Consider the following 21,523-nt stretch of genomic DNA (forward strand, 5'->3'; position numbering starts at 1 on the left):
GCCTCGGTGACCTGTGTGAGTCAAAGGCAACACACACTTTGATCTTGCTGTTACAGATGGTGCCAGCCTGCCTGGAGGAACCAGGCTAAAAACCTGGCTCCTGAAACAGGCAGGGGTCCCAAGTCCAGCCCCAGGCGGCAAAGGAACAGCTACAGTTTCACTGACTAAGTCAATGTTAATTGCTAAAGCAAATGTAGAAATAATCAAAGGAAAATACTAAGAGTAGAAGAAAGGTCACCACACAATTCTTTGAGAGTCTAGACGCTTATTTTCTTAAAAGACTGAAAAGTAATCGAAGTGCTTGCACACAGATGGACACTTTCCTTGGATGCAGATAAACCGTTTCCTAAAGCAACAGCTTTATCATTATCAGATCCTTCTAATCAGAAGACAACCAGCACTATGACATTAACTCTGCCTTCCGGGACACAGTACCCAAGGTCGACACAAAGCCAAAGGTGGCTGCAAAAAACCAAAGGGTTAAATAGCACCCACCCTTCTCGGGCCCCTTCAGGAGATAGGGGGGACACTGAACTGCAGAAATGCACAGCCGGGGTCCCAACACCTACAGCGCAGGTGCAGCAGCATTAGACAGAGGGCAGGGAATTAAGCTTCCGCAGGAGACCGCAGGACCCACAGCGCAGATTAAGCCCTGATCCTCTGCCCCTAAAAAGCCCCTGACCCATTTCTCTGCCGGAAATGGAAACTGCTGTGGTAAGGCTAGCTCTGACGGTGTCAACAAGAGCTCTGTTTCTTTCTGGAGGGGGAGGCCATGGGGACAGTGACACAGTGACAAGGGCATCACAGGACACATGTGTATCAACGGGAAGCCACGTGGGTAGAGTGTCAACCGCATGTGCTTTTCTTATATAAAGGTGAAATTCAGTGTTTTCTTACACAGCCAGCCTAGGTGTCAACAGAGTGGACTCTGCCGGCCAGGGCAGGCTCAGCAGAGTGGGTTCCGAGGCGGTGGCATTGGGCCACCGCTAGATCTTGCTGCCGGGCGCAGAACGCAGTGGCAAAGCCGGCTGCGGGGCCTGAAAGCTCAGCGTTCCCTCCCGGGAGGGGGACCAAGTTATGAGGGTCCCGCGCTGCGAGGGTCAGGGCTCGCCAGCCCCGATGAGCCGGAATCGGTGGTTCCTGAGGGCGGTACCAGCGAAACCGACGGCCTGGGCCCCGCGCCGGCACCGAGATCCCCAACCGGGGTCCCATGCGCCCTTCTGCCCATAAAACATTAGTGCTGTCTGGGGTCCCCAGGCCTAACTGACTCCCAGGGCATCGGCCCCGGGCCCCGTACTCTGTCTGCCCAGAGGGGACAGGGCCCCAGGGCAGGGTTCGCAGGGCTCCCGGGAAGGGCGGGGGCGCTCCAGGCAACAGGTGACCCGCGGTGCCCCGGCGCACTCTCCGCTTCGGGGGAGGCGGCCCCGGATCCCCCAGAGCCCCGCAGGTCTCCGGCGGCACTTACTCGCTAGTGAGTCCCCAGTCTGGCAGAACCGAAACTTTCTCGGGTGGGGCGGAAGAGTACTTGAGCGCGGCACAGGCAGCTGTGACGCGCGCGCCCGGGCGCGGGCGGAGGCGGACTACGATTCCCGGCATGTTGCCCGGGCGCCACGGCCTACAACTCCCATAGACCTCGCGGGGTAGGCAGGTGCGGACTACTACTCCCGGCATGCTCCGCTCCAACGTCCCTGCTCCCCAACCCTCACACACGTGCCTGCCAAGCCCTTTGCAATTGTGGAGGTCGGTGGCACCTGAAAATCAGGTTTGGGGCCCCGAAGGAAGCGCCTATTGAACACTTGATAGAAAACACACCGGGATTCTAAGACCAAAAAAAGAAAAAGATGTAAAACAACTCACTGATACTTTTATTTTCTTCCATATTGGTACCTTGTTTGTGATTGGGCTAAAAAACATTTTATATTGCTGGACCTTGTATCCTAACTTTTAGTCCCCCACGTTAAATCAGGGGCTTAAAAATTCGTATTGAAACCGTGTTCATTAATGAACTACCCTACAGTTCCAGCCAGTCTGGGCTGGTGAATCTGCAGCTGGGCACCATGAGCACAGTGAGTTCAGGGCACCTGGTAGAGGCAAGGGATAGCACGCAGAGCTACAGCCAGGGCTCTTGGCCCCAGTTCCCAGTAATTAGACTACAACGGCTCTCAGGATTTAACTAGTGCAGAGCAGAGCGCCCCAGGAAGTTTCTGAAAACTGGTGTGTGGCCTCCAGGGAGTCTATTTGGCTGCCCTAGGCTTGACCACAGGCTCTGCTCTTCTGGTCCTTCTGGGGGAGCCTGGAGGAGGAAGTGTGGGGAGAGGAGCTTCCTCAGGCACTACTGTGGTATTTCCAGGGTCCAGGTGTGGCCAGTGGTTTGCAGCTTTGGGCCCAGGGTGCCGCAGGGAGGAGCAGTTTGTGAGGCTGAGGTACTGAGGTGGACCAGGGTTTCAGCAGGCAGAGGAAGCAGGGAGGCCAGGCCAGTGGAGGGCTGTGCCAGGATCCCTGCATCCGTGTCCCGCCTCTGCTGGGACCCTTTTCTTTTCCAATTCACAGCTGTCTTTGTGCCTCTTCCCCTGGATCCTGAGGAGTAAAATTAGCAGAAGATAAAAGATTGGGCCTGTGCTGGGGCACAGTTATAATGCAGAAACACATTCATGAGACGGTAAACTTACAGGTATTTCATGATCACTTAGAGGCCTCTGTCCAAGCTGCTGCTCTGCTGTTTCTGCTGAATTCAGTGGACTCTGACGGTGTCCACAGCCCAGCTGCACAAAAGCACTGAGTCAGAGTAGCTGTCCATATCTTAAGGCACCCTGGGCTGATTCTTGCCCATTCAGTAAATATCTTCTCTCCACCTTTCTTTCCCCTTTAACTGTGCTCATTGGTGAGAGCCTCCTCCCCTGGTTCCTGGAGTGTTTCTATTTTTTCAAGACCTGCCTGCCTGTCAATATATGATTCAACGTAGGTAACAAATCATGTGATGTTTGATTACTTGCTTTGTACTTCTCACTTCTAATTCTATATAGACTAAACTCCTTCCTGATTCAGGGTTGCTAGGGAGGAATTATCCCTGCAATAGTCCATTGGGGTGAACTCCAGCAGTCAATGGTATAAAGATTAAATTGCCTTCCTAACTCCTTGCTGCAAAGTCTTCTTTTGGTTAGGTTTGGTTGGGCTGGCTTGGGGAATTTCCCGCAAGACCAGGAACTCTGTCAGGGATGCCAGGGCTTCATGATAGTGCCACCAAACAGCCATGATGGCTTCTAAGAAAGGAGCCCAGGGAGAGGTGTTCAAGAAATCTTTACAGAAGCATCCTGGTGTGAAAAGGTTAGGCTGAGACGGGGAGAGGGCAGAGTGAGCCCCTCAAAGGGACGCTATTGAATGATGGGCGACACCAAAGTGGCCTGCTACCCAGCCTGTGTGCCATGGCTCCTTTGCCCTCTGCTCTGTGGGACACCTGGCCTCTAAATAAAGCAGAAGAAATCTTTAATGATCAGGTTTAAAGGGTGCTTGCAGGTTAACCTGATGAGGGTCTCTGGGCCTGGGTCTCATCTCACAAACCACCTCATTATCCCTTACTTCTGCAGTGACCTGTGTGCCTCTGAGTGAGGGTAGCGAATCCATGGGGTCTTATCCTGTCGCTGTGGTACCACCTGGGCCTCTCCAGAAGGCTCCCTTGGCTTTTGTGCTAAGATAGACCCATGTTCTTCCCTGGACAGGTCCCCACCCTGTGACAAGTCAGTGGCTGGGGCTGCAGCTGGGACTGAAGGGGAGAATGCTCTGCCAGCTCTCCGGGCCCTGGCTCACAGCTTTGAGAAGCCAGTTCATTCAGTGAGGGCATATTCATGGCTTCCGCATGCAAGGTCCTGCTGCAGGAACAGCACGGGATCAGGAGTCTCCGAAGTTCCCCACGTGCAGCCCCATGTTCCTAACGGGGTGGGGGGCACAAGTCGGAATCCTGCTGGGCAGTTTCTAGACTCTCAGCCCTGAGTAGAGTCAGGCTCACATCTCGGACCTGGGCCTTGGTGGCATGGAGATTAAGAGGGTGACTTGTGTCCATGCTCTTGCTGGGAAGCTGTGGGTTCCTGGAAAAGGTAGCCCTGTGGAACACAAAAGGAGGCAAGGGACAGCAGAGCTACGGGCATTGAGAGGGGTCAGCAGTGTGCTCTGAGGGTGTAGACAAGGAAAGTTCAATGTTTCTACAAGAGCAATTTGGGGCAAAGAAGGTCCAGTGTGCCCTGTGGCATGGCCCCAACAGAGCGCAAGGAAGGAGACAGCTGTTATTCTCTGCTCTCAGCATTAGCACCCCAGGGCTCGAGGCCAGCCTCTTTCCAACCAGGTGTGAGACAGCTTGAGAGCCAGAGCCTGACAAATACTGCCAAGAGGGACAGCGGCCCAAAGCACACCCCTCAGACTTGTAGAATGGGGAGGCTTCCTGCAGGACCTGGTCTCTCAGCTGGAGCTGGGAGCCCAGGAGGAGAAGGACTGGAAGTCCAGGTTCAGGTGAGAATGTGACAGACATGCAGAGGCAGGAGACTGAGGAGAGAGGTCTCTGGTTGGATCTGAAGCTCCTTGAGCCAAGAGCTCCAAGTGGGATGAGGGTTTGCACTTTTTTGGAAGCTACTGGGGCTGAGAAGAGTTTTGAAGATCCTCGGAGAGCCTGGCTGTGGAGGGGAGCCGTGGTAAGATGCAGGGCAATCCAGAGTACAGAGAACCCCTTCCCATCGTTGTTAAGGTCCTGGAGGTTCATATTTATAATCCCATGGAGACTTTATTGGAATTCCAGTGAGTTATTTCCAGTCTGCCACTTGCAGTGCAACCCAAGGCGAGAAGAAAGATGCTAAGACATATGTACAGTTGTGGGGAGCAAAGGAGTCCTGAGTACAGCCAACATGGTATTGACTGGAAAAATGGCCTGATCCAGTGCCCTTCCCAGGTTTTATTGATTCTCCATGAGGGGAGTGGCTCAGAGATGAGTGACAGTGAGAGTGGTGGGAAATATATGACTGCCATGACTACCATGGGCTAGGTGGGAGGCTGAGATCAGTCCTATGATACACAGAGGGAGCAATCCCATAACACAGCTGATAATCTGGGGTTGGTGCTTCGGCTCTGATGGGCAGTCCTCTTTGCCCCAGGAAGTCACAGCCTCTCTCTCAAGGTTTGGGCCTAACAGACAACTGGAGCACGGCTCTCCATCCTGCCTGTCTCAACTGTGTATTTGAGAAGTCACTGGGCAGGGTAACACTGACCTGTCCCCTGGCTTCAGGGGTGACACCTCAGCTCCTCAGCCATCCAAGTTTACATTATTTAAAGCCAATAGAAGGGACATAAAAATAGCCTGGCCAGTTCCCTACATTTCAATACATGGACAGGGCCAGGTTTATCCAAGGTGGACATAGGTGCTCCTCAGTTCAAGAAGAGTCAATGAGAGTCTGCATGTTTCCCCAAACAGGGGATTTCAGACTTCAGCTGTCAGGCATGGTCCAGAAATTTAAGGGAAGCATTTAAGAAAATGTGGGAACTGACATGGGGCAGGGGTGAAAGAAGGGAGGTGTGTGGGGATGGGGAAAGCTGGACCCTTTAGTCTTGCCAGAGTGGGACATCTAGGGGAAAGTGACCAAGTCATCTGCAAGGGACTGCACATTGTAGGAGAAGCCTCCCGGAACTCCAGGCTGTGCTGATCCCACTTGGAGGTGAGAACCACAGCCTCATCATCTCTGGGTCCTCCAAAGAGACTCAGTGCAAAAGTCAGCACCCTCAGTGCTTACATCTTCAGTGGAATCTCACGAGCTGCAGAGGTGAGGACAGTGTCCATGGCACTGTCTGGAGCCAGGTCTTAGAGCCAGCTTCAGTTTAGAGGCTTGGAAGTCAGGGTTTGCTATGCTGGGGGACAGTGCAGCCAGGGAGGGGAGGCTGTTGGGAAAGCTGCCTGCATTGTAACCTGATCACACCCACGGAGCAGCAGAGCCCCGACCCCCACAAAGGCTAGAAAGAGGCCCCTTATCTGGGAGCCCTTTGTGTTTTAGGTGCTGCAGCCCTAGCAGGGATGAGCAATATGAGTCAGAGTGACTGTGTGTGAAGAGTGTTGTCCCGTGTGGCAGGATCAATCCCATGTGGGGCCCCTTTCCCTCTGAGGGGCCCCGAAGACCTCAGGTCCCACATCCTTCTTTCACCCCCTCAGTGAGTGGTGCCATCTCTGCTGCTCTGTTCCTTTCTGGTTCACCTCTCCTTGTTCCCCTCTGGGTGCCCTGTCCAGGTGCACATGTGCTGTCACTCTCCGAAGTCCTAGGAAGGACACTCATTGGTGAAGCTGATTGGAGACCAGGCAGCACAGCAGGGCTGAGTGTCTGCAGTTTACAGCACTGCACAAATGCTGGAGGAGACTTCTGAGGTATGTGCGGAACTTGACAAAGTGGCCATAGAACTGTGGGCAAAGGTAGCCCTTTGCGAAGGACAGGGGATGGAATAAAAAACAAGGCCCGGCCCAGCTGCGGCCTGGTCTTGAAGCTCTGGATGACCCCAATATTTACCAATGTCTGCAGGAACAGGATGAGGTTGTAGAGGGCCCAGCTGAGGACATGGGCCATGATGGTGAGGAAGAGCCTGTGCTGCCACCTGGACCTGGAGTGGAACAGGGTCCTAAGAGTCTGCTTGTAGCAGAAAAAGATGGTCACCATGGACAGCAGGAACACGAAGTTGAGCACATAGACAGAGACGTGCAGGCCAAGTGTTCCTGAGTATGTACACTGATCATCAATCACCTCAGAGAAGATGGCATCGGGGATGGAAGATAGGACACTGGCCACCCACATGGCTGCAACCACCAGCACACGGCAACTCAGGGTGCAGACATGTGGCATACACTGGGGTCTCACCACTGACAGGTACTGGTGCCCCTTCACGATGGTGAGGACGAAGATGCTGCTGTAGAGTCCGACAGAGAAGGTCATTCTGACTGCCTTGCACAGGACCAAGCTCCAGTGCTCTATAGACACCCACAGCAGCAGCAGGAACGAGGACACCAGGTCCCACACGCACAGGTTAAGGAGGAAGAATGTGGTGAATGACTGAAGGCGCTTGTACATCACCAATGCCACAGCACCAGGCTGTTGACCACCAGGCTGAGCAGCAGCAGCAGGCTGAGCGACAGTATTACCCAGGGAAGGAGGACATTGTCCAAGTTGCGCAAATCAATGTCCTCATTCTCACACAGAGGGCTCTGAGGGTCATAATCAACAAAGGTGGTAGGCTCAGGGGTCTCCCAGTACTCCATCTGAACAGACAGCAGGGATACTCAGTGCATCTGCAATGACAGACGTGTGGCGTTGAGAGCTGCGCGGTGTGGCTAGAGATCACTAGGTCCCCTGTCACCAAAGAGGAAGGTCAGCCAGGTGTGTTGGTGCATGCCTGTAATCCCAGAGCCCTGGGAGGCTGAGGCAGGGAGATTGCAGGTTAGAGCCCAGCCTGGACCACTTAGTAAGACCCTGACTCAAAAGAAAAAATAAAAAAGGGCTGGGGATGTGGCTCTGTGTGGATGCCTGTTTTCAATCCCCAGTACAAGGAAAAAAAAACTTAAAAAGCATAAAGTCTGACCCATGCATCAGCTGCCACTGAAAAATTCTTTCTCTCTCTGTCTTTGTTTCTTTCTTTTTTTCTCTTTCATTCTAGTACTGGGACTATTAAACCCAAGACTCATAACTTACACTCTTAGTTTCCCAGCTCTTTAATTTTTTTTTTTTTTTTGAAATTTTGAGACAATCTTACTAAGTCACTAACGTGCTCATCTGGCTTGAATTTGTGATCCTCCTGCCTCAGCTTCCAACACTGCACTGACTTCCATTCTGTAGCAAGTCTTCTTTCTCCCTTGCAGACTGACCTTGGGGGAGCCCTCCGTTAGCTGCATCTCCCAGGGGACGTTAGACAGAGCCCACGGAGGTCAGATTTGGGGCCTATTATTGTGCTCTAGGGAGTCAATAAAACCAGAAAGCCTTATTTCCTCTTGTGCCACTGGCTGCCATGTTAGTTCTTTCATTTCAGCAAATGTCGGAGGTGAATTTACTATCCTTCCCTTCCTCCTTCCTTCCTTTCTCTCTTTCTTTCACTTCTCACCCCTGCAAAAGGCAGAGATCCTGACAGGTGGCATCTTATCAGGGGACTTACCCTGTGCCAGCACATCCTGGGGATTGGTGGCAAGGACACAGACAAAGCCAAAGAATCTCAAGGCCCCAGTGAACCTGGAGATTCCGGGAGACCTGATCTCAGAGCCGCAGCTTCATTTAGAGGGTTTGATTTAGAGCAGGGCCCTCAGAGATCAGCAGTAACTACATACCAAATCCTTGCAGGAGGTCAGAGGGGAGCGGCTGGGAAGGCTCTGCTGAACCCCAGTCACCCACCTTCTGCAAGACAGGGCTGTGAATGGAGCTTAGGGCAAAGATTTTGGATCAGTGACCACTCTCTTTGCCCACTCTCTGTTGGGAAACAGGCACTGTGCTAACTTAGGGCAGGGACCTGTTCTGGGGATATCCCTGCACCCCGACAAGCAATTGTGCCACATTATTTAGGGTGTAGACAGTGATGCAACTGCACTTCACTTTGGGGTCCCTGCGCCAGCCAGCCCACAAAAGAGAAGCGCTTTCTGGAATACTCAGAACTAACCTATCTCCAGAGCACCGGACTCCAGGCATCTTACACTGCCGGCCTATGGGGGACAGGCTCCCATGGGCGGGGACTCTCAAGGCAAAAGGAGACCTGAAGTGCCCAAGAAACTCAGGGCTTGCATGGGGGACGGCTCCGGATCCCAAAGAGCCCTGCAGGTTGCTGGGAGCACATACTCGCGGTGGGTCCCCGGTCGGCCAGAACGGAAACTTTATTGGATGGGGCAGAAGAGTACTTACGAGCATATGGAGGATGGTGTGCCAGGAGCGCCTTGTAGAGGGCTGAGGCGCACTACGATTCCCGGCATGCTGTGCGTGGCCGCAGCCTAAAACTCCCATCGGACCCAGCGGGACTGCAGGTGTGGACCCGAGATGAGGGGTGCTCTGCCCCTCGACCCTGCTCCCAGCCCCCACCTAAGTGCGTGCCAATCACTTTGCAGTTGTGGAGGGCGATGGTACCAGAATAGCAGGTCTAGGAACCTGGGGGAAGCGCTCTGTGTGCCTGTTGAACACTTGATTGAAAACACATGACCCAAAAGCCTTAGTCAAAAAAAAAAAAAGAAAAAGAAAAAGAAAAAGTAATAGCTCACTGATATTTTCATGTTCATATAGGCACTATGTTTGATATCTTGTGCTAAATGAAACACATTTGATATTACTGGACTGCATATTCGACCTTTGGGTCCCCTGCATTAACTCTGGGACTTAAAAATGCATATTATAACTGTGTTGTTTTTTTCTTTTTTTTTTTGTCTTATTCCTTCTTATAGGTACCGGGGATCAAACTCACGACTGCCTGCTTTCAAGGCAGGTGCTTATGCCGCTGAGCTAAACCCCCAGCCCCAAAACTGTGTTCTTTAATGAAACACCTTAGAGCCCCAGCCAGTCTGGACACAATGAGCACAGTGCATTCAGGGCACAGTGTCTGCCAGGGCACAGTAGAGGGATGTAGCAGGGCACGCGGTGCTTCAGCCAAGGCTCTTGGCCCTGGTTAGCGTAATAAGGTGTAACAGCTCTAGGCTTAACTAGTGCTGAGCACAGAGCTCCAGGACCCAGTCACCTTCCATACACAGGAGACTTTGGGGTGGGGAGGAATTTTAGATCTAAGCCTTAATGACTGATACAGATGTTTCAAAAGCACCAACTAAGCACTCTTCAAATTGTAATCTAAGCTCTTCATAATACAGATTCAGGCTTCTCCCCCTCTCCCGCACTTTGGGTTTTAATCAGAGAAAACAGCATCCCCTAGAGAAAAGAGTGGCCACTGTTCCCTTGTTTACCCAGGACAGCCCTGTCCTCCCACCAGGAATATTTTTTCTCAGAACAAATTTAAATGTGGTCTAGTGTGCAGGTTAGCTTTGATCCACCTCCTCCTATCTTTCCTTACCTTCACCATTTCCCTCCCTGTAATCCTCCTTCTCTAGTTTAATACCACACCTACTTTCATGTCACTTTGTTTATTTCCAGAGTCCACTTGTGACTTCTGAGTCTGGGTCCCTGCACTTACTCTGATGGTCTCTGGGTCCATCGGTTTTCCTGTAAATGCCACGGTTTCCATCTTTATGATCGCATAATACTTGGTTGTGTATCTGTACACTTCTGCATCCAATCACCTGTTGATGACCGGCAATTAGGCTGCTTCCATACCTTGGTTGTTGTGAATTGTGCTGGAATCAATGTGGACATGCGAGTATCTCTACAGTATTTTTTTAGGAACATACTAAAGAGAATAGGCCAGGGTCATATGGTCTTTCTTTTTTCTTTTGAAAACTCTGTATTCAAAGTGGCTATATTAATTGACATCCCTACCAGCAGTGTACAATGGTTCTCCCCAGTCTCCATCCTCACCAGCAGCTGTTGTTTTTAATATTATTATTTTTGTGTGTGTGCTGGAGATAGAACTGAGGACCTCGCATTTACCAGGAAAGTGCTTGAACTGCTGTGCTAAAATTTCAGCCCTATTCTTTATATTCTTGATCATAGCCATTCTGCCTGGAGTGAGATGGAAGCTTGGTGCTATTTTAAACTTGTCCACAGCCTCATTCAGAGAGACAGAGAGGGACATCTGTGCCTTTGGCCTTTGAATCCAGGCTGAGCTTTGTGAATTGCTTCTGACCTCCAATGGGTGTCAAAGGTGGTGTCAGAGGCTGGATAGGAGTGGACAGTGCAGTCACCACTGGTTCCCTGGAATTGTTCCCTGCAGGAGCCAGCTGCTAGAACTCTGTGTCCAGAACTGCGTGCTGCAGTGGCCACATCTGCATCCCAGTGGTGCTTAGTTGGTACCAACCTTGTCTGCCAGGCACGCAATTACACTGTGACCTTAAGCATCTTCCTGGTCCCGCCACTCAAGGTGAGAAACCTCCTGCTGAGCCCTTCCTGTATTTCTCATCCACAAAGCCATGAGTGGATTCAAGTTTGTGAGGCAGAAATTTGGGTGCTCAAGTGATGCCGTGAGCCATGTGTGTTTTGAGCTTATTGGGGTGAAGTAGCACCAGAGGATGAGAAAATAAAAGACAAAAGCTAGGGTCAGGTGAAGCCCTTACTCTCCTGATGGGAGAGAAGGAGCTGCTCAGCCACTGCACCAGGTTTATTTATACACTCAGCAGGAGGACGTCCATGTCAATCCACTGCCTAGCAACTTGTGTGCCTGGCTGGCCTGGGCCCTGGCCTTCTTGGAGCCAGAACAGCTTGTTTACATCGCTTGTTTTGAGCTCTCTGTGTTTTCAGGGCTGGCCTTGCTCTAGCCCCACACAGGTGATCAATGTCCAGCTTCAGCAGCTCCCTACAAAGTGAGGTGGGAGAAGGGACCTGTGTTAGCACTGTGGCTTGGGTATGAAATGTGCCCCCGGAAGCTCATGTGCCCAGAGGATGGGCTTTAGGATGGAGAGGGGCAATCCCAGGTTCTCACTTCATCCTCCGAATTAACTAGCCAGACATTACACTTCACTGCCATGACTAGGGGCTGATAGGAACAGCAGGTGGAGCCCTGTTGAGGGGGTGGATAACTGGACTGTGACCTTGAAAACTCTACCTGGTCCCCAGCTCCCTTTTATCTGGTTCCAGTCTGCCACTGCACCCTTCAGCCTTGTCAAAGTGCTAACAGAAATGAAGGTAACCAACCAAGAGCTGGAATAAATGTTTTCCTCTAAATTGTTTTTCTTCAGCATAGTGTAACAGTGACAAAAAACTGACTAACTCAGTGAGAACCATATTTTCCAAAGTCGGTCACAGTAACATTTGTAATTCTGTGTGTCCTACAATGTCACCTTGTGATTCTGTATGAAGAAGGGAGTCCAATTTCTGTCTTTGGGTCTGGGTAGCTGGTGTTTTGCTTCCATCAACAGTGAAAGGCAGAAGGGACAGCATGTGCTTCCACCAGATGTTATGCAGTTGGAGCTCTGAACTTTAATGTGAGAAATCTGACAACCTGGAAGCTGGCAGGCCATGAGGAAGACCCCATGCTGAGGTGGAGCCCTGTGCACATCTGGAGGAATGACTTGGGCAAAAGCTCTGAATCAAGATGGCGCCCCATGTGTGTGGGAGCCATAAGTAGGGCAGTGGTTCAGGAGAAGAAACTATAGGGACCAGAGAAGAAGTGATCAAGGTGGTAGCAGAAGGAGTAGAGTGAGAAGCGATTGAATCCTAAGGCATAGCTGAAAACTTTGCTCAGGAATTGCTCATAAACTATGAGCCAAAGAAAAGAACTAAGGTTGACCTCAAGCTCTTGGGCCTCCCCCAAATCTCTCTCTTTCTTTGTTTCTTGTTTCGTACTCTGTGATGGGAGGATTGTTGGGAAAGTCAAAGAGACTCTGTATCCCTGTGGCTAAGAGATGAGAGAAAGAGGATCACACAGCTGTTCGGAAATAGCTGGCCATGGTGGCACAAGTGGCAAACGCTGCTCAGGATACTGATGTTTGGAGATGGGCACTGCAGAGGACCTCAGAAATGGGTTAAGTGCTTGGTGTCTAAAGGCAGAGACTCGACTGTGTGTGGAACGAGAGGACTTGACAGCATCGTGGTGACACTGTGGTCTGTGATGCTTTGCTGATCACTGGACGGAGAACTCTCAACCATGCACTGGAGATGGAAATGTGAGGGACTCTTTCCATAAATTTCTGCACTAACTTGCAGACAAATTTAGACCTAAAGCATTCCCCCCCAATCTCTTATGTGCAGACCAATTACTACAGGATTGCGGGGTGAAAGAGCAGGTGTTGGTATCTTTTCAAGTGTCCCACAGGACCTAGCACAGCATGGGATGTTGAAGTGTTACGTCTATGGTCCATGATGTCCCCATTGGCCAAAATGGGGGAAGGAAAAGCAGGCCTGATGCCTGTGACCTCTGCATATTGAGCCCCAAGGAACTTAGCTTCTGTAGTCATGTGGGTGTCCTTTTTAGGTGGGGATTTCAGGGTATTTAGGGTCTATACTGGAGCTCCATGGGTGGTTTGGAGGTGCCCTGAGATTCCCCTCCAGCCCACTGAAGCATGTACCCTGTGTTAGCACACTAGGGATCCGCCTGGATAGTTGAAAAGTTGCCTGCTGATTTAGGTCTCAGAGTTCTGAGGCTGGGAACCTGGAGGCTGAGAACACGGTGCTGCTGGGGTTGGCTCCTCCAGGGCCTCTGAGTGACAGACAGCTCTGTGTGTGTTTCCCAGCATCTGGTGGCAGTCTGTAGCATTTCGGAGCAGACTGTGCAACAGCAGTCCTCCTGTGGGCTTCTCCCCTTACCTGTGTCCTGGCCCCAACCTCGCCCTCTTTTAAGAACTCCAGGCAAATTGTATTCAAGTCTCTTCTTACTCCTCTGGTCTCAGCTCAATGGCATCCACAATGATCTTATTTCCAAATTAAGTCATTTTTCAGAGAACCCACGGTTAGCACATACACCTTTCCTGCAAGGTCAAGTGATACTCAAGGCTGATTTCTGAAAGAGTTTTGGCCCAGACAGGACACTGTAGCCGGTAAAGCCTCAGGTGGAACCCAGGAGTTCCTATCTTCCCCATCCCTAGGAATTTACCTGTGGCTCTATCTTACTCACCCCTAGGAATTTACCTATGGTGCCAAAAGAATACCAATGGGCTACCTGTGCATCCCTAATGCCCCTCAGGCACCACCCCCAACCTAAGCTACATGTATGCCTCCAATCCACATGTTCCATGGAGAGATCTGCGACCCTGGGGGAAGATGCCACACCCCAGGGGATTGGGGTGTCTCTCCCTGCATTCTCAAAATAAAGGTCATTTATATTTCATACTTCTTATCTTTTCAGCCATCACGGGTCCCCCACAGTTCTATCAGTATCCTGGAATGGCCAAGCCAAGGAACTCCCTCCGTCCTCCTGGCCACTCTTCCCTTTGTGGAGGGGTGCATGGGGAAGGGAGAGAGGCTGCAAAATCCCCACAGTTTAAGATCTGGGGTGGCCCCTGTGGAGAGCAAAGCTCTGTACCCAGATAACTCACTGAAGACTTACGAGAGCCTCTCTTCCCCTACCGAAATTCTCTGCAAGCCCCAAAACATTATCCACCTGGTTTGCAGGACATTAAATTCCCAACAGGAATTAATCATTTCTTCTCATTATAGGGACATTCCTGAAAGGTCCTTTTTCAGAGAAGAAATCCATTCCTTGGTCTTGGAGTCAGAAGAATTGAGTGTCAATCAAGAGAGAGATAAGGACAGGAAGTGGGGCCACAGTTTTGAAAGACATCAAAGGCCTAAGTGCAGCCCCTGACCCCCTGCCTGGCCACAGGGGCTGCATTGTGCCTTTCATTCTCTAGTCCAGGTCCTGACCAAGACCCTCTGAGGCAGGGACCTTTTAGGAACCTTCTTGTTCTTGGGGAGAAAAAGGGAGACAGTGTCCGGGCTGTGGACTGAGTGGGGTCCAGTCACAGTGGCCCAGACAGAGACAAGGAGAAGTGAGAACAGATCTTTGACTCGTGCATGGACCCAGACCGCTCCTTGTTCTTTATGAAATGGTTGTGTAGTAATTCATGTTCACCTAGGGCAGAAGGGCTCACAAACCAAGCACAAACCCTCCCCCACAACAGAGTGCTGAGTGGGGTAGCCAGCCCATGGGGTCTTATGCTGTTGCTACCTCTCCAGCAGGCGCTCTTGGCTATTGTGCTAAGAGACCAGTGTTCTTCCCTGACAGGTCCCCACCCCGTGACAAGTCAGTGGATGGGGCTGCAGCTGGTACTGAAGGGGAGAATGCTCTGCCAGCTCTCCAGGACCTGGCTCAGGGCTTTGAGATGCCACTTCACTCAGTGAGGTCACATTCATGGCTTCTGCTTGCAAGGTCCAGCTGCAGGGACAGCTCGGGATCTGGAGTCTCTGGGGCCCCACAAATGCAGCCCCATGTTCCTAACGGGGTGGAGCAATCATGCTGGGCACCAGTCTCTCAGCCCTGAGCCAAATCAGGCTTACAAACTAGGCCCGGATCTTGGTGGCATGGAGATTAGAGGAAGCTGTGGGTCCCTGGAAGAGGAAAAGAGTCCCACAAAGGGAGGCGAGGGATAGCAGAGCCATGGGCACCGAGAGGAGTCAGCAATTTGCTCTGAAGGTGTGGACAAGGAAAGAAGGTCAATGTTTCTACAAAAGCAATCTGGGGCAAGGAAGGTCCAGTGTGCCCTGTGGCACGGCCCCCACAGAGTACAAGGACAGAGACAGCTGTTATTCTCTGTGCACAGCACCCCAGGGCTTGAGGACAGACTCCTTCCCACCAGGTGTGAGACAGGGAGACAGCCAGAGCCAGAGTGTGACAAATACTGCCAAGAGGGACAGCAACCCCTAGTGCACCCTTTGGACTTGTAGAATGCGGAGGCTTTCTGCAGAGGTGGAGCTGAGAGCCCGGGAGGAGAAGGAGCAGAGACCCAGGCTCAGGTGACAGCGTGACCGGGGACTGGGGAGAAAGGGTCTCTTGTTGGATCTGAAGCTCTGAGCCAGGGGCTCCGAGTGGGATAGGTGGAAAAGTTGGTTGGTGCCAGCTGGTGGAGCCCAGGAGAAGCTTGCTCAGGAGTTTGCACTTTATTTGGAAACAAGTGGGAGCTGAGAAGGGTTTTAAAAGATCCTTAGAAAGCCTGGCTGTGGAGGATGGGAGAGGCAGGAAGATGCAGGGAAACCCAGGGGACTTCAGGTTTCAGCTGTCTGGCAGGGGTCAGAGGTTCCAGGGAGGTGCTGGAGAAGCAGCATGAGACCAGGCATGGGGTGCAGGTGAAGGAAGGGAGGTGCGGGTTCCGAGAGATGTGTGGGGATGAGGAAGCCTGGACCCTTCAGTCCTGCCAGAGTGGGGCACCTAGGGGTGTCTTAGTTACTTTATGGTCATCGCTGAGACAAAATACCTGATGCCCAAATTGGGAAAGGAAAGGTTTATCTCTTACAGTTTTTGGAGGTTTCAGTCCACACTCAGTTGGCTCCAAGACAGGCGGGCATGGCTGGACCGCAGTTCATGGTGGCTGCCCACAGCGAGCTGGAAACAGCAAAGAGAAAGACATACCTTCTTCCTGCCATTACATCACATCCTGGCTCCACCCCTATGTGGGTGGAGCACTGACACCATCAATCCAAGCACTATACAATGAACCATCACAAATGAACAATGCAAACTCATGAGGCCTGGGGGACACAACATAAACCATGACAAGGGAAAGTGACCAAGTCAGCGAATCTGCATCTGCAAGGGATGGCACATTGCAGGAGAAACCTCCCAGACCTCCAGGCTGTGCTGTTGGCATTCGGAGTGAGAACCGAATCCTGATTGTCTCTGGATCCTCCAAATAGACTCAGTGCGAAAGGCAGCACCAATGGTGCTTACCCCTGCAGTGGAATCTCACAAGCTGCAGAGGTGAGGCCAGTGTCCATGGCACCTTCTGGAGCCAGGTCACAGAATCAGCTTCAGTCTTGTTAGAGGCTTCAGGGTCAGGGTTTGCTGTACTTCTTGGAGGAGGTGGTCACTCTTGCCTTTTGGGCAGCCTCCACAGCAGTCACTGAGTCCCCTCTGAAGGGGATAGATGAGCTGGGCCCAGTGAGACCAGGGAGGGAAGGCTGTCAGGGAAGCTCCCTGAATTGTACCCTGATCACACCCCCGGTGCGGCAGACCCTTAACCCCATTAAGGCTGGAAAGAGGCCCTTTATCTGTGAGCCATTTTTCTTTGGAGAGCTGCAGCCCCAGCAAGGATGAATACTATGTGACCGAATGACTGTGCCTGAAGAGTGTTGTCCCGTGTGGCAGGATCAATCCCAGGTGGGTGCAACTTTCCCTCGGAGGGGCCCTCAGGTCCCACGTCCTTCTTCTATCCCCTCAGTGAGTGGTGCCATCTCTGCTGCACTGTTCCTTCCTGGTTCACATCCCCCTGTCCCTCTGTGGGTGCCCTGTCCAGCTGCACATGTGCTGTCACTCTCCTAAGTACTAGGAGGGACTCTCATAGGTGAAGGTGACCGGAGACTGGGGCAGCATGGCAGGGCTGGGCACCTGTAGTTTACACAACTGCACACACAACGCTGGCAGAGATTTCTGAAGTCTGTGTGGAACTTGACAAAGTGGCAGTAGAGCAGTAGGTGAAGAAACAGCTGTAGGAAGGGGAGGGTCTCGAAAAAAGTCAAGGCCCAGTCCAGCAGCAGCCTGGTCTTGCAGCTCTGGATGACCCCAATGTTCACCAATATCTGCAGGAACAGGATGAGGTTGTAGGGGGCCCAGATGAGGACAAAGACCACCATGATGGCCAAGATGAGCTGGCGCTGACCCCTGGACATGGAAGTAAAAAGGGTCCTGCGGGTCTGCCTGTAGCAGAAGAAGATGGTCACCATGGACAGCAGGAACATGAAGTTGTGCACGTACACAGAGACCTGCAGGCCCAGGGTTCCTGAGTATGTACACTGATCATCAATTACTTCAAAGAAGATGGCATCGGGGATGGAAGATAGGACACTGGCCACCCACATGGCTGCAGCCAGCAGCACGCGGCAGCGCAGGTTGAGGTCAAGTGGCATGCACTGGGGTCTCACCACTGACAGGTAAAGCGTCATGATGGTGGGGACGAACATGTTGCTGTAGAGTCCGAGAGAGAAGGTCATTCTGACTGCCTTGCACAGGACCAAGCTCCAGTGCTCTCTAAACACCCACAGCAGCAGCAGGAACGAGGACACCAGGTCCGACACGCACAGGTTAAAGAAGAAGAATGTGGTGAATGACTGAAGGCCATTGTACATCACCAGTGCTCGCAGCACCAGGCTGTTGACCACCAGGTTGAGCAGCAGGGTGAGCAACAGTATTACCAAGGGCAGGACATTGTCCAAGTTGCGCAAATCAATGTACTCATTCTCACACAGAGGGCTCTGAGGGTCATAATCAACAAAGGTGGTAGGCTCAGGGGTCTTCCAGTACTCCATCTGAACAGACAGCAGGGATACTCAGTGCATCTGCAATGACAGACGTGTGGCGTTGAGAGCTGCGCAGTGTGGCTACAGATCACTAGGACCCCTGTCACCAAAGAGGAAGGTCAGCCAGGTGTGTTGGTGCACACCTGTAATCCCAGAGCCCTGGGAGGCTGAGGCAGGGAGATTGCAGGTTAGAGTCCAGCCCGGACCACTTAGTAAGACCCTGACTCAAAAGAAAAAATAAAAAAGGGCTGGGGATGTGGCTCTGTGTGGATGCCTGTTTTTCTTTCTTTCTTTCTTTCTTTTTTCTTTCTTTCTTTTTGTCTGTCTGTCTGTCTGTCTGTCTGTCTAGTAGTGGGACTATTAAACCCAAGACCTACACTCTGAGTTAGGTTCCCAGCCCTTTAATTTTTTTTTTTGAAATTTTGAGACAATCTTACTAAGTCACTAAGGTGCTCATCTGGGCTTGAATTTGTGATCCTCCTACCTCAGCTTCTAACAGTGCACTGACTTCCATTCTGTAGCAAGTCTTCTTTCTCCCTTGCAGACTGACCCTGGGGGAGCCCTGGGTTAGCTGCATCTCCCAGGGGACGTCAGACAGAGGCCACTGAGGTCAAGTTTGGGGCTTGTTACTGTGCTCTAGGGAGTCAGTAAAACCAGAATGCCTTATTTCCTCTTGTGCCACTGGCTGCCATCTTGGTTCTCCTTTCATTTCAGCAAATGTCGGAGGTGCATTTACTATCCTTCCCTTCCTCCTTTCTTCCTTTCTCTCTTTCTTTCACTTCTCACCCCTGCAAAAGGCAGAGATCCTGACAGGTGGCATCATATCAGGGGACTTACCCTGTGCCAGCACATCCTGGGAACTGGCAGCAAGGACACAGACAAAGCCAAAGAATCTCAAGGCCCCAGTGAACCTGGAGATTCCGGGAGACCTGGTCTCAGAGCCGCAGCTTCATTTAGGGGGTTTGATTTAGAGCAGGACCCTCAGAGATCAGCAGTGACTACATACCAAATCCTTGCAGGAGGTCAGAGGGGAGCGGCTGGGAAGGCTCTGCTGAACCCCAATCACCCACCTGCAAGAAAGGGCTGAGGACAGAACTCAGGACAAAGGTTTTGGATCAGTGACCGCTCCCTTTGCCCACTCTGTGTTGGGCACCAGGCACCGTACTAACTTCAGGCAGGGACCTGCTTTCGGGGACCCCCCCCCCACCACATCAAGTTGTGCCACATTTTTTAGGGTGTAGACAGTGATGCAATTGCACTTCACTTTGGAGTCCCCTGTGCCTGCCAGCCCACAAAACATTGGTGCTGTCTGGGGTTCCCAGGCCTACCTGACCCCCAGGTCATTTGCCCAGGGCCCGGTACTCTCCCGGCCCAGTTGGGACAGGGCCCCAGGGCAGGGTTCGCAGGGCTCCAGGGATGGGCGGTGGGGGGCCAGGGCAACAGGTGACCGATGGTGCTCAAGTGCACTCTCTGCTTAGGGGAAGCGGCACCGGATCCCCCAGAGCCCCTTAGGTCGCCGGCGGCACTTACCCACTCTTGGGTCCCCAGTCTGGCAGAACCGAAACTTTCTAGGGTGGGGCGGAAGAGTACTTGCGCGCAGCGCAAGCAGCAGTGATGCGCGCTCCCGGGCGCGGGCGCAGGCTCACTGCCGATTCTCGGTATGTTGCGCGGGCGCTCCGCCTACAACTCCGATAGACCTCCTAAGGTGCTGACTGCTACTCCTGGCATATCTGCTCCAATGTTCCTACTCCCCAACCCGTACCCACGTGCCTGCCAAGCACTTTGCAATTGTGGAGGGCGGTCGCGCCTGAATATCAGGTTTGGGGCCCCGAGGGAAGAGCTGTGTGCCTTTGGAAAACACACCGGGATCTCAAGACCAAAAAAAAAAAAAAAAAAAAAAAGTAAAACAGCTCGCTGATACTTTTATTTTCTTCCATATTGGTACCTTGTTTTATATATTAGGCTAAAATACGCTTTATATTGATGGACTTTGTAGCCTAACTTTTAGTCCCCCACGTTAAATCAGGGGCTTAAAAATCCGTATTGAAACTGTGTTCATTAATGAACCACCCTACAGCTCCAGCCATTCTGGACTGCTGACTGCAGGTGGGCGCAATGAGCACAGTGGTTTCAGGGCACTGTGTAGAGGCGAGGGATAGCACGCGGAGCTACAACCAGGGCTCTTGGCCCTAGTTCCCAGTAATTAGGCTGCAACAGCTCTCAGGATTTAACTAGTGATGAGCATAGCGCCCCAGGGAGTTTCTGAAAACTGGTGTATGGTCTCCAGGGATGTCTATTTGGATACCCTAGGCTTGGCCACAGGCTCTGCTCTTCTGATCCTTCTGGGGGAGCCTGGAGGAGGAAGTGTGGGGAGAGGAGCTTCCTCAGGCACTACTGAGGCATTTCCAGGGTCCAGGTGTGGCCAGTGGTCTGCAGCTTTGGGCCCAGGGTGCCGCAGGGAGGAGCAGTTTGTGAGGCTGAGGTACTGAGGTGGACCAGGGTTTCAGCAGGCAGAGGAAGCAGGGAGGCCAGGCCAGTGGAGGGCTGTGCCAGGGTCCCTGCATCCGTGTCCCGCCTCTGCTGGGACCCTTTTCTTTTCCAATTCACAGCTGTCTTTGTGCCTCTTCCCCTGGATCCTGAGGAGTGAAATTAGCAGAAGATAAAAGATTGGGCCTGTGCTGGGGCACAGTTATAATGCAGAGACACATTCATGAGACAGTAAACTTACAGGTATTTCATGATCACTTAGAGGCCTCTGTCCAAGCTGCTGCTCTGCTGTTTCTTCTGAATTCAGTGGACTCTGACAGTGTGCACAGCCCAGCTGCACATGAGCACTGAGTCAGAGTAGCCATCCATATCTTAAGGCACCATGGGCTGATTCATGCCTATTTAATAAAGACCTTCTCTCCACCTTTCTTTCCCCTTTAACTGTGCTCATTGGTAAGAGCCTCCTCCCCTGGTTCCTGGAGTGTTTCTATTGTTTCAAGACCTACCTGCCTGTCAATATATGATTCAAGGTAGGTGACCAATCAAGTGACGTTTGATCACTTGCTTTGTACCTCTCACTTCTAATTCTATATAAACAAAACTCCTTCCTGATTCAGGATTGCTAGGGAGGAATTATCCCTGAAATGGTCCACTGGGGTGAACTCCCGCAGTCTGCTTGTATAAAGATTAAATTGCCTTCCTATCTCCTTGGTGCAAAAATTCTTCTTTTGGTTTGGCTGACTTGGGAAATTTCCCGCAACACCAGTCCCTGCGTCTGCAAGGGACTGCACATTGCAGGAGAAGCTTCAGGGACCTCCAGGGTGTGCTGATCCCACCTGGAGGTGAGAACCACAGTCTGATAGTCTCTGGGTCCTCCAAAGAGACTCAGTGCGAAAGTCAGCACCCTCAGTGCTTACATTTGCAGTGGAATCTCATGAGCTGCAGAGGGTGAGAGCAGTGCCCATGGCACCATCTGGAGCCAGGTCGTAGAGCCACCTTCAGTTTAGTTA

General features: G+C 51.9%; 3 protein-coding genes across 7 annotated transcripts in view; all 3 read right to left on the reverse strand.

Moving 5' to 3' along the window:
- The window catches only part of Fyco1 (FYVE and coiled-coil domain autophagy adaptor 1), a 52,131-nt gene extending 50,518 nt beyond the window's left edge, over positions 1-1,613 (reverse strand). For 2 of the 3 annotated variants that reach the window (XM_013160311.3, XM_013160307.3), the window contains exon 1: positions 1,466-1,613. The gene's annotated coding sequence lies outside the window, so the exon portion shown is untranslated. The remainder of the gene's footprint in view (positions 1-1,465) is intronic. The other variant, XM_063261035.1, reaches the window with a different exon arrangement.
- Positions 1,614-6,298: 4,685 nt separating this feature from the next.
- LOC101787522 (chemokine XC receptor 1-like) lies at positions 6,299-7,085 on the reverse strand. Its single transcript, XM_005006914.1, has 2 exons — positions 6,531-7,085; positions 6,299-6,424 (listed from the first exon to the last, which is right to left on the reverse strand). The coding sequence occupies exons 1-2, from the start codon at positions 7,083-7,085 to the stop codon at positions 6,299-6,301; spliced, it is 681 nt and encodes a 226-aa protein (XP_005006971.1).
- A 4,076-nt stretch (positions 7,086-11,161) lies between these two features.
- Positions 11,162-19,651, reverse strand: LOC101787548 (chemokine XC receptor 1-like). Of its 3 annotated transcripts, XR_010051580.1 has the most exons (3): positions 19,033-19,546; positions 16,028-18,065; positions 11,162-11,436 (listed from the first exon to the last, which is right to left on the reverse strand). XR_010051580.1 is itself a non-coding variant. In XM_013160058.2 (2 exons), the coding sequence occupies exon 2, from the start codon at positions 18,033-18,035 to the stop codon at positions 17,049-17,051; it is 987 nt and encodes a 328-aa protein (XP_013015512.1). In that variant the 5' UTR covers positions 18,036-18,065; positions 19,557-19,651; the 3' UTR covers positions 16,001-17,048. The 3 variants fall into 3 exon arrangements, 2 of the variants coding, with proteins under 2 accessions (XP_013015512.1, XP_023416163.1); XM_013160058.2 differs by lacking the exons at positions 11,162-11,436; positions 19,033-19,546 and adding an exon at positions 19,557-19,651 and having other exon boundaries at positions 16,001-18,065; XM_023560395.2 differs by lacking the exon at positions 11,162-11,436 and having other exon boundaries at positions 16,001-18,065.
- Between the last annotated feature and the right edge of the window lie 1,872 nt (positions 19,652-21,523).

Source organism: Cavia porcellus, unplaced genomic scaffold (assembly GCF_034190915.1).
Source record: "Cavia porcellus strain 051 isolate PalLab524CR breed Dunkin Hartley unplaced genomic scaffold, mCavPor4.1 scaffold_14, whole genome shotgun sequence".
NCBI classification, from domain to species: domain Eukaryota; kingdom Metazoa; phylum Chordata; class Mammalia; order Rodentia; family Caviidae; genus Cavia; species Cavia porcellus.